The sequence below is a fragment of the Silurus aristotelis genome (genome assembly GCF_946808225.1).
Source record: "Silurus aristotelis genome assembly, chromosome: 10".
NCBI classification, from domain to species: Eukaryota; Metazoa; Chordata; class Actinopteri; order Siluriformes; family Siluridae; genus Silurus; species Silurus aristotelis.
Genome location: NC_139583.1, coordinates 14,490,378 through 14,503,201, shown reverse-complemented (window position 1 = coordinate 14,503,201; position 12,824 = coordinate 14,490,378). Strand labels below are relative to the sequence as shown.

Here is a 12,824-nt window from a genome sequence, read left to right as displayed (position 1 = left end):
TTGCCAGAGCTCCCAATCTTTTCTTCGTAACTAGCAAGAGGCTGTAAATTGTGTGCTATGTTTTTGTAGAAGATTTGTACCAGACTTAAGATAGGAAGATAGTAACAACACTCCAGCAAGTGGAACTGGAGCAAAAACTGTATTCTCCTAAGTTAAATTTGTTTCCTGATCAAGTTGATGTTAATATTCTTGTGTAGCCTTTTAAGAAATTTTTGTTCTCAATAGCTTGAAGGTCTCCCCTGAGTTAGAGTCTACTGTTTTGATTATGTTCAACCACATGCATTTGTAACTTCCTTGAATAAAAAGCTGCTTAATCTGAATTTCAGTGATCTTAGCTTTTCCATTTTCCGTATGATGTAGATATGAGATTTCTGGGAACTACAGATCTGAACCAGTATCCTCACAGTAACAAGGCCATTTTTTCTGCAGTTTTCCCTTGCCAAGATCTAACTACATTGTGGCTGTAGAGTGATCTCATACAAGTTCTCATGCAAGATCTGCATCATGTCAGTCAGCCTAACACATGTTCATGACATAAAACAAATCAATGTAATGGATTATCTTTTTCAATACTAAATACACTATTTGAGGCCAGTATGAGTAGCAATATCTCTACTCACAATTGGATGAGTAGTAATTACAATTGAGTTATCATTTGGTTACCGATGAATTACTGCATCAGTTTGAAAAATGACATCAGATAACCTGCATTATATGCTTGTTTATTAAAAAAGGTCAGTAGACTTATTAAGAAATAAGAATTCAATGACTTGGCTAATTTAAAACTTACACATTCCTACACACTCCCTTCTTTTCTTGAAAAAACGGTCACATGGTTTGTATTTACCTATTGGGACCTAGAAGGGTCTTATATTTTACAACACTTGCCTTCTTTTTTTCAAGACTAATTGCAATTTTCCATCAAGATTTTCTATTTTGTTTTAGAAGTAGGAGGTAAATGAGTTTCTGCAAAATGATTTACATATAATAACAACACATTTTTGGCATGTACTGTTGAATGGTGGGTATGGACTGTAGGATGAGTGGTTGGGTTAAACAAAGTTCAAGTTAATGCATCTTGTGGACTGAGTATTCTGACAGTTAAAGGCAAATCTTCATGAGTACATGTTGTTCCTGCATGTTGAAAAGTTTAGGCTAGATTTTAAAAGCCAGGACCATAAATTATAATCAACTTTTCAGCCCTGTGTAGTGTTATGGCTGGATCTGTGTGTTTACATATTAACTGTTTCTAAGGTCATTTCATGGACAACAAAAATAACTTTTAGTCTCTCAGCATTTTGCACACAGGGGCACAAAGCATGGTCTTTATGTGAGCTGGGAGGAAAAGAGTGATTGCACAAAATCGCCTGTTACTAAATTAGAAAAGCTATCCCGGCTAATTTTTCTTAGTAAATCTAGAGTGCTTTCTCTCCAATAAAAGCGCAATTCCATGCAAATGTCACTCTTGCCATGCAAGAATAAAATTGCAAGTACAGACAAAAATTTATTTTTTTATATATTATCCACTTATGTATATATTTAACTGTTATAACCGCAAATATAAGACACTTAGCCAGGGTATACTTCAAGAAAGATAGCCTATTAGCTTGGAAATTCAAATCATGACCATGACACAGCCATCAATGACCTAGCCAAGGCCTTGCTCTCTTGGTGGGAGGTATGTCATTAACTGTAAATCACAGCAACATGGTCAACTCTGAGGACCATTGGGTATTCAGACTAGGGTAGATAGCATTTTCCTTCAATTGTGTTGTGCTGTTCTGTGATACAGTATGAGCAACAGTTTGAATAGATAAGAAGGAAGCATGTATTTGCCATTGCATTAATAGAGGAGAGCTTGGTGGGATTTGGCAGGTGACCAAATTAGGGAGAAAAAAGTGAAAAGTCTACATTCATACTGTAATATGTAATATGCACATGAACAGTTTACACTTTTGATCTAAAGGGTTGCAAAAGCATAAAAGTAGAGTTCCACTTATATGAGACCCTCAAATATTAAAAAAACTAAAACATGTATATTGCTGGGACATTTTGAGCACTTCTGGTTCTGATGATAAATCACCGATAATTTATAATGGTTGTTTACTACATTAATAATCTGAAGACAGTACAGCCATATCCATGCTAAAACACCAACAGTTCGTATCGAATGCCAGAAAGTTGCATTGTTTCCCTAAACATTTGTGCCAAATGTCTTTTAAAAAACATGCTAATGATGTGCTCTGAGCTCTCATACCAGTATTTCACCAATAACATTTTGTCTGATGCTTTAAACACAGCTTATCTGGCTGTTAGGTCATGCCAGGGAGAACTTGTTTACCACATTTCTCCTCCAGACTCAATAACATGTCAATCAGTGACAGCCCCCTCCTTCCCACCAAACCCGCTCCTGCTGCTCTACGATTGGTCGAGCTAACATTCCTCTCAGTTTACCTCGTAGCCCTGTTGCCCTCACAATGGGTGATCAGATCTCGAGCAGTCTCACTGCATTTACACCATCAGCATGTGGTTTTACCCATCCAGGCTGCGTTACTTAAACTTGCAGTTGTGTAATTATTTTGCCATCCGTCCATTGTTTATATGAAATTTAACAACATAAAGGTTCAGATCAGATAATCCATTGCAGAACAATTCAGCCGATTGATAGACTGAAAGTGTTTTAAATGCAATCATTGCAATCAAGAAAAAACAGCTCATTTGTGTTGTAGATTACTACTTGTACAGTATGACAAACTTTGGCAAGTAAAAAAATATTTTAGCTGAAATGGCCTTATTTAAAACAATCTAAATGTGAAAATATGACTAAGTAATATGTTAAATTGAGAATTAAAAATTCAAATGTTTAGAAATGTAAAAAATGTCATTATATTTTATTATTCTTGATGTTATTCTAGTTGTAATCTAGACCAAATGGCATTAAGATCCCATTAAGGTCTGATAGTAATAAGATCCACACAGCTTTCACTTTTCTTCTTAATGATTTAGTTGGTTTTGTGGTAAAAATGCTAATAAACTCCAGGTAACTGGCATTGTATATCACAATCTACACATTCTTTAAAAACTTGAAATTTGAATTAAAATTTGAGCCATCATGTAAATAGGCATATTAAATCTATAAAAAGGAAGCCTGAAAATGCACAAATAGTTTAATACCTTATTAAACGTTTTTAAATGACTGCAAATGAATTCATCACCATTAAATGCTCACTGAACATGAAATGAGATACTGTCAGTGTTTTTTTATTCTGTAGTGATGAAGCCTTCACAGGGGATTTCCACAACAGCCGTTTATAGGGTTATTTCAAACGCTTACAAAAATATACTTCTTTAAATCAGTAGTTATTTAAGGCACCAAGTAATGAAGGCTTGGCTCACAAGATTTTATACACCTTTTTTATTTTGCAAAATGGAAAAGAAATTAGCCGCAGTTAACAACAATTTGGCCTACAAATGTAGGTCAGGTGTGAAACATATTAAAATTGCAATTCGGAATTGTGAATCTAGTAAAACCTTTCAAAGGAAATGCTACGGCATGTTAAGTAATGTTTTTAGAAAATGGGACCAAAAAAAATAAGACTGGTACATAAAATTGGTGGTAGCAGGGGTAGATTCTGTCTCTTTAGTCCCGCAATTCATTATATATATTTGTGTTACTTTTTTTAAACTCAGTTCTGTAGATTTTCAAGAACATGTAACAGTAGAACAAAGTTTTCAGCTTCAATAGAGCCTCTTTTCTGCAAGTACAGGTATTGTACACACTTATCGACATCCTCAGTTTTTGTTTGACGCATAAACAAGCCAGCACGTGCCTAGCTAGTTGCATCCAGCAGTTATACAAGTGACATTTTAGAACTAATATGTGTTGCCAAAAAAGATTTTTTTCTTGCCAAATATATTTACTTTTACTTGAAATTTCTGCAAATTTAATCAAGTTGCTCAGCCATAGAAGGATGAGAAACAATAGAGCAAATGTGCACTGTGCATTGAGTTTTTTATGTTTTCTCTGCACTCATGGATTTCTTACAGATTCTTTAGTTTCCCCTAAAATATGCTGGTAGATGAATTATCTAATAAAATACAATTTTGTGGATTTTGTGATGACAAGGAAAGGTAGCCATGGCCAGCATGACACACCTTACTATTATACGGTCACTAAGGACTTTATTAAAAATACCTGTACACCTATTTAATAATCATTGAATTATTCAATTAGCCAATAGTGTAGCAGCTGTGACAACAACATGACCAGTAACTTTGAGAAATGTTCACATCAGCCATCAGAATAGGGGAAAATTGAGATTGCAGTGATTTTAAATGTGGTTTGATTGTTGGTGGTCTGGTTTCTCTGATCTGATCTGATCTCTGCTGATCTCCCAGAGTTTATTCCGAATGGTGCAATAAAGGAAAACTATCCAGTGAGCAGCAGTCACAGATGTTAACAAACAGGTTTAAGACAATGTCAAGTGTACAGTAACTTAGATAACAAGTCTGTACAATTATGGTGAGCAGAACAGCATCACAGGTTGTCTTACCTTGAGCAGGATTAGCTACAATTACAGCAGACTATGTCAGGTTCCATTTCAGTCAGCCAGGAAAGCTGCAGTGGGGCTTTAAACTGGACAGTTTGGAATAACACACTGGAATAACTGGACTGGAACAACATAGCCTGGTTTGATGAAATTTGATTTCTACAGGCACACAGATGGTATAGTCAGAATTTGGTGCTAGCAGCATTATTCAATGGACCCAAGCCTTAAACAGTGCAGGCCAGTGAAGTTTTCTTAGCAAACTCTGGGTCTGTTGATATTAATCGATCATATCTTGGAAGCTATACCCTATTTTCTATTAGTATATTATTGTTAGTAGTAGTAGTAATTAATGCTGGCCATTAGCATTCCTTTATAACAACAGTTTAACATCTTAAAATTGCTTTTTCCAGCAGTATAATGCACCATGTCATGATATAAAGGTTCCTTTGAACTAGTTTTGTTAACGTGACAATAAGTTCAGTGTACTTCGCTTGTCTTCTCAGTCACTGAATGCAAATCTTATAGAACACCTGTGGAATGTGGTAAAATAGGAAATTCACAGCAGGACTATGCACCTGAGAAATAACCTGAGAAATCTGCAGGAATTGTAAAATTGATGAAACCATGTCACAATGGACAAGAATTAGGAAAAATTATTCACATAAAGAAATATTTCCAACATTTTGTGGAATCAATGCAATGAGAAATTGTTTTAGGAGATTGTTTTAATAGCAAGAGGCCCAACTCAGTACTAGCATAATGTTTCCAATAAACTGCCCAGTTGGGATGCGCGGTATAATGGTACTGGACAAATAATGGTATCTATTATATTTCAAACGGTTTGATATAATTTTGCTGAATTCGATATTTCATGTGATGCTATTCCGAAATTAACCTAGAGGCGGCAGTGCTTCCCAAATTGCTACAAAACGGTTAAGATATGCACATGCATTAATTGTGTTACTTTGGTTGCAATTATTTTTTTTCTTCTAAGTAAAAAAAAAAAAAAAAAAAAAAAAAAAAAAAACTTTTGTTCCTGGTATTTTTTTTTTCCTCTGTTGTGTTTAGATAATTTTAATACATTTTCATTGTATTACTTAAGTTTATATATATATATATATATATATATATATATATATATATATATATATATATATATATATATATATATTTTTTTTTTTATTATTATTATTATTTTTTTATTATTATTATTATTATTATTATTTTTAATTACATTAAAATGTAACCCATGTTCCTTGGTTTTTGTTACAGTTTGATACAAAGGTATTAAGATGTGAATCTATTATTATTATTATTATTATTATTATTATTATTATTATTATTATTATTATTATTATTATTTTAATAAAATTGTTTTTAAATCACTCATCTTTTGAGGCTGGTTATTTGTCACTTATGGTATCGATTTAGTATCAATACCAAGTTATTACATTCTGGTATTGTACCAAAGCCAAAACTTTGGTATGAGCCATCCCTACTGCCCAGTGAGTGTACAGTATAAAACCAAACTTGCATATGACTATAGCAGGTCTGAGTGGACGTCTAATACTGGTCTGTATGATTGAAAATCTTATGTGAGAACATCCCCTCATTCACAGGCATTCCTGCATTAAGCTCTCCATACAAAAAGCTTTGTTATTAGCCACTTGGACATTGGTGCTAAAGAAAAGAATGCAAAAAAAAAAAAGCAAATGAACTTTGTGCGTACCGTTTGTAAACCTGTGTGCACCAAATTCCCTGCAGAAGTGCACAGCTCATCCATGGTTTGGATTTATTCTTAGAATTCTCCTATGGAAGCAAACCTGTGATTATGAGTTCTTCCCCTCAAACAAGAGCAGAATCCAAAGCAGCATATTACAAATGCATTTTAAGCATGAATAAATTACATTACTCTTCACATATACAATAGTATGCTTGCTTAACTTCTTTAAGTGAACTGGACACATGGGTAAAAGTTACGATTATTTTTAACAAATCTGAGTAGTGTGTGAGTTTGTTAAGATCTTTACCGAAACTCATGAGGAAACATGAGATTAGTGGGAATTTTATTTCTCAGGAGAGCATCTTGAGAAAAAGGAGACCTCAAAGGAAGCCCTTTTCTTTCCATTTGATCTCACCGCTGTCTAGGAGAACCAACTGAGATCTCGTTTAAGATTTTTCTAAAGCACAGGCAGAGCCTTTAGTTAAATACATGTGTCACAATGTATTGTTTGTACATCCCATTTGTACATGATTTTTATTGCTGGTGCCATTATAGAGTAAATTTAAAAAACACATTCAGCTTGCTTATTTTAGCTGGCTGTTGTGAATAAAGTGAATGCATTAAAATCAGTCACTTTGATTAATAAATGTTGTATAGTAATAAAATAACACCAGTAATTTGTGTTTGTGATGTTAGCCAAAGAAAGGCTAAAAAACTTGTTTTATTAGCAAGCTTAATAACCAGTACTGTGTGCCCTGGAAAAGAATATGGGACAATGCAGAGGTTGAGTGAAGATAGGGAGATGGAGCACTTTAGTTACGTGCTTGTGTAGAAGTATGCGTGACGAGAGCGACATTTCAGTCAGGAACACGGAGATGACGCACATCGGCGGACTCGAATTTTCTTTGCTCCATTCTCGCTCGCCTCTGCTCAAATAGTCGAATGGTTCTCCGTGTGTGATTCGCTCCACCACTGCAAACCACTGTGAAGAGCTCAGCAAATGATAGGATACGGCAACGTTCCAAGTAGTCTGAATAAAAACGCTCTTATTGTGTTCATCTTTAACGTTTATTTATTTTTTTCTTCCCTGAATGAATTTGCAAACAGTGCTTGAAATTGTTTTTTTTATAATGCTGACCCTTGCTGAGCGTGTTATTTTACCACTGAATTATAGGAAATGGAAAATAAAGTCTGTCGCCGGTGATAAGAACAAGTGGATTAACATTCTGCTTTCTGATTATGCGCTTGCTTAGTACATTGAGCAGTGTTTACAGCATGCTGCTAAAAGAGCACAAGCCCACGAATCGGAATCCAAGTGTGTCAGTGGGTTCTTGCCAGGCCACTAATGCTGTGTTTTTATATGCTCCTCATTTCCTGTGCGCTCTCTGAGGAATGTTACAGTGTGGCGGCTGGAAGAAGCCCTTGTGCCCACAATTTGTTTCATCCCTGAGGCGAATGTGCATACGTGCCACTCGGCATATTGCAGTGATTTGGAGTGCAGCAGTGGCTGTGTGCTGTCTGACCTGGGTGTTTTCACAGAGAAGGGGAGGGCCGGGCTCCTCACTACTCAGCGTGTGCCTGTGTTTTTGTTTTCTCTGCAGTGCCAGTCTGAAATGGTAGTGAGGAGGGGTTTTCTCATTCTCTCTCTCTCTCTCTCTCTCTCTCTCTCTCTCTCTCTCTCTCTCTCTCTCTCTCTCTCTCTCTCTCTCTCTCTCTCTCTCTCTCTCTCTCGCTCTCTCTCGCTCTTTCCTGCATAGATAAAGAGGCACGAGCCATTTCATCAGCTCACATCAGGCTGTGTGTTTCTCTCTTGCAAAATTTGTACGAGCAACACAAAGATCAGAACTGGAGTGTGCACTGGTTCAGTGTAACATCAGGAAAACCTCTTCCACATGCATGCGAGAGAATTTAACCCGGTTTTCCGATCCTTGACTCTCCGATCGATTACAGCCTTGATCGAAATAATTTTTCATTGCTGTGTGAAATATATTTTACAATGACACTTTTACTGATGTATTCACCATAAAAATATATTTATATATCATGTGTACCTCAGTACTCAGAGACAGCTGTGGGTTTTTTTTCTTTTTTTTTTTTTGCTTTTATTGCTTTCGTCAGATGATTAAAGTTCACTTGTGTTTAAAAAACAAGCCATGAGGTGAAAGGAAATGTCTAAAGGTCTCTGAGGAGGTTGGCTATTTTTCTGTTGAAAGGTTTATCATTCGATGATTCACGTCAAAGCAAAAAAAAAAAAATTAAATAAACAATGGGTATTGTTGAAAAACTCTTCAAGATCTGCCTCATGGTGCAGATTTGGAAAGGATACCAAAATTGTGCAAATTTTCATGTCCTTATATGTCCTTAATAATGCAATATTTTACCCAATACATTTCTTTTTTGGGGGGTGGGAGGGTGTATTTGGGACATCACCAAAAATAGAAAAAGAGGCAACACTTAGTAAAACATGACTGCTTGTCTGGGGTTTTCCCAAAAGGCAAACTGATCATTCGAGTAGGCAAATGCACACCATGCCTGACATAGCTGCGTGTGGAGCACAGCCGGTTGGGAACAGGCATGTATTATGGAGCTGCTTAAAAAATAAAGAAGTAGACCCTTTTCTCTGTATATTTGTGTTTTCGCACTGGGAAATGAGGCCAGCTAAGAGTACACAGGCTGTGAAACGGTACATTCTCCCTGTCGCTCTTTCAACATCATCAACGCCTCCCCTTTCCCCTAGAACCTCAGCAGAAGGTATGCATGTTTGAGATGTTTTCCCCAATCAGGGACTCTGTAGAAGCAGTGTGAAGCCTTTTTTGCTGCAGAACGGTGACTTGCATTTGTCTTGACTGCCCCCTTTTGGTCATATTCTGAGCAGCCTCCTCCCTTTTCCACTCCTTCCTCCTCTTCTTTGCAGCAATGCTAACATTCTCCAAGTTAGGTATAACAGCGAAAATCTCCTCCATGCAGCCTCGTTTTTGGAGAGTTCAAAAGTAATGCCATTCCAGGTGAGAGTAGGATATTTGTGGGAAACACAGTGTGCACTTGATTGCATCTAAATTTGGAGCCCGGAAAAATTGCAGCTATTAAAAGCCCATAAAAGGCCAACGTGGCTATTTAAGGCAGAGCACCTCTAGAGTGACTTTAGAACCTCTAACTTGGTGTACAAAATCTTTACCACACTATTTTCGGCAACACTGCCATTAAATTATGGCATTGAGAAAGGTGATTGAAATCTGATTTAACTCACAAACCGAGGCAGCAGACATGATTACAAGCAGAAGGATAGAGTTAGATTAGATTAGCATTTTTGCCATGCTCTGTCTTACCTGTGACACAATTATCCAGTAATTTCACTTTGATTGGTTTAGCTTGTGACAGGATGTACGGAGTATAAATGTGTGCGTTTATTTGTCAGCTATATCCTTATTTGTGTAACAAGATATTATGTGAAATATTTACGTCTAGGCTAACTCTGATTGCGAGTGTAGTGTATACAGTATATGGGGATCACTTCAATATAAATGTTCCAAAGTAGACACACATCTGCACAGAAGCAGTTTCAACTGCAGCAAGAAGCACTAAATCTGTCACATTTTCTCAGACTGTCAGAGTGCTACACGTCCATAAATATTGAAGGGAAATGTTTCATTCGGACACGTTGTTGGTATTGCCTCTGGAGTGTGCCACACACAGTGCCAAGAGCTCGTTGCCTGGCAACCATGATTGCCCGTCTTCTTGCTGGCGTTGTCTTGTGGAGCTGGTTGTCTAGCACAAGACTTCCAGTGATGCAGCGGTGCTTAACATGTGTTGTGCCTTCTTCAGCATTTTGGGATGTGTTTCCAAATATGAGCGTCTTGGGTGCATTTAGAGCTGACTAGCAGCAGCTCAGGTCACACTCACTTACGGCTTTCTTGTGAACGGGCGGGACTTTTGTCTGTTGTTCAATAACTCAGTCTGCCAGAATCATTCTCAAATTGATCAGAGATTTGTAGACAATAGGGTTAGTTCCCTCAGCACTCCAATAATCCTTACTGACTTCATCTAAACACTGAAAAGTCAATAAGATTCTTTGATGAACACCTAATTCGAAACACACCCATTCCTTGTTCTCCTCTTTCTCTCCACAATTTTGTTTTACTTTCAAGTTTCTCACGCTCTAACGCAGGCCTTAGATGCAAGCGAGCCAACGGCAAATACTTGGACACCAGATTATATGTTCTTCTGGAAATATCATGGTGTCACCTACCACTCCTTTAACACATCATTGTTATTTAAAAGTAATTTTCCATGTTTATATCTGCTCCTAGAAACAGGAATATGTAAAGACTAAGTTGCCAAGAAAGCATTGTAGAAACAATGTGTTTAATGTGAACATATATGAGAATTTCTCCAGTGAAATATTCAAATATTCTAGTTATTATAAATAAATCAGCTAATTAAGTAAGAGAGAACTTACACGGCTGTCATCAAGGCAAGAAACGAATGACCAGTAACGTTTTTGCTGCATGTACAAAGATGCCATAAAAGGCGTGTCAGCACACCAGTTATGAAATGAGCCGTCATCCCTTTTTTACCATGTCGTTCCTTACTGTATGGTTTGTTTAGGAATAATTTGATCATTCTTTATCCAGCGGGAGTTATTTCTCCCTAAAGCCAGTCTGATGATAACACAAAGTGCAGATTATGATTAAAGTTGTTCAGTGAAAGCCAGGAAATCTGCAGCGATATTATGTTCTATAACCATTTACATTTCCATCTTTGTAACACTTTTGCATGTGTTGAACAGCCACCAACTAGGCTGTCTGGGGTCATTGTGTAATGCCATGTCTTTAAAACACTTTAAGTCTAGGTTTTAGTCTGGGTCTGTTCACTTGAAGTTCCTGGGCTGCTGACAGGCTTTGCCTTTGGGCCTGCAGGACACTTTTCCACACGCTGTCGGAACAAACTGCATTCAAGTGGCTGTCATGACACTGGATTTTCTTTAATCTACTTATCATTCTTTCTTGACTTTCCCCTTCTTTTCAGTTTCTTTAGCAATCCCTATCTGGGATAATATTTATTTAGTCAGGCCCGAGCAGCAGTTTACTAAAAAGGCTGTCACAAAGCAGCAGGGGCCCTATAAAAACATGCCATACAGTACAACTCGAAGTGGCACTGCCTCCATTTTTTTTTCTCTTCAGGACTGTTGTACAGACCACTAATCAGTCAACTGCCTTCCAAACTTCTGTGAGCAAAGCACAAACATATGTGCATGTCTTAAGCTTTCAGTCTAATTGGTATCTTGGTAAAAGATCTAAACATTCCTGTGATATAGAGTAGAGATAATAATTAGTACTCATTAGACTGTTTCAGCTTTTGGCAAAATGAAGAGTTGTAGCTGTATTGTAACATGAATTTATGGTCTGGAATGAGGACAATACATCATTCAACTGTCTGCTAATTCTCTTTGTATTTTTTCCAGCATGTCTATCAAAATGTGAGGGTCAAGCCTGCACGGATTCAGGCGAGTGCTGCCACCCACAGTGCCTGGGGAGCTGTACGGAAGCCGGAAATGACATGGCGTGTGCCGCCTGCCAGCATTATTCCCACGAGGGCCGCTGTGTGCCAGACTGTCCTCCTGGCACCTACCGTTTCGAGGGCTGGCGCTGCATCACGAAGGAAGTATGTGCCCAGGTCCACCTGCCCAGCGAAGTGGACTTCGTCATCCACGATGGCGAGTGCATGCCCGATTGTCCACCCGGCTTCACCCGCAATGAGAGCCAAAGGTTTGTTTTGTTGTTTAAATGTTAGAACTGAAGTTAAAATTTAGTTAATATTAATTTGCTATCCTTATGTTGCATAATATCAAATTAGAATTGGAAATAATCTGTTTTTAAATCTTTCATTTTGAGTTTTTTTCATTTAGAGGTCTGTTCAAATGTACTTTTACAGAGCTTGCTAAGAGGCGACAAAATAGTCATCTAATGAAACTTCCTTGTGCCCACATCTGCCCTGCTTACATGGCTAACTATTCAAGCTCTTTGCCCTTGCCCCGATATGGAAGTGCTCAAGGCAAAATGTGTTGTTTTGACATTAGTGAATGAAGGAAGTGGACTGCCAAGTAAATAGGGACTTGTGTTTCAGTTCTGCAAACACAAGCTCTGTTTTTTTTCTCTTGAACTTTTATCTTTTATAACCTTCAGGAAAAACCTCAATTTACTCTGCTGTTTGAAGTTTAAACATTACATGAAGTTACATGTTGGTTTTACTTTCAGTCAGGAAAGAGAATTTATATTATATAGTATTCCTGTTGAGGTTTACTGGAATTTGTCAGCTCAGAGTGTTCTGGTCTGTCCTTGACATTTTCTCCCTCTTTTTCTCTCTCACTCCTCTTACAGTATGTTTTGTAGTGCGTGTAATGGCCTCTGTGATAAGGTCTGTGAAACTAAAACCATCGACTCGGTGGATGCTGCCCAGTCCCTGCAGGGCTGCACTGTCATCAAAGGCAACCTGCACATTAATATTCGTCGAGGCAGTAAGTATTAAGGACAAAGTGAAAACTCCTTCCGGCA

At 37.4% G+C, this 12,824-nt stretch overlaps 1 protein-coding gene across 1 annotated transcript in view; it reads left to right on the top strand.

Moving 5' to 3' along the window:
* The window catches only part of igf1ra (insulin-like growth factor 1a receptor), a 91,724-nt gene that overhangs the window by 55,200 nt on the left and 23,700 nt on the right, over positions 1-12,824 (top strand). Inside the window, exons 3-4 of the mRNA XM_083553215.1 lie at positions 11,735-12,038; positions 12,651-12,787. Of these exons, the coding sequence (XP_083409341.1) occupies positions 11,735-12,038; positions 12,651-12,787 (441 nt within the window). The remainder of the gene's footprint in view (positions 1-11,734; positions 12,039-12,650; positions 12,788-12,824) is intronic.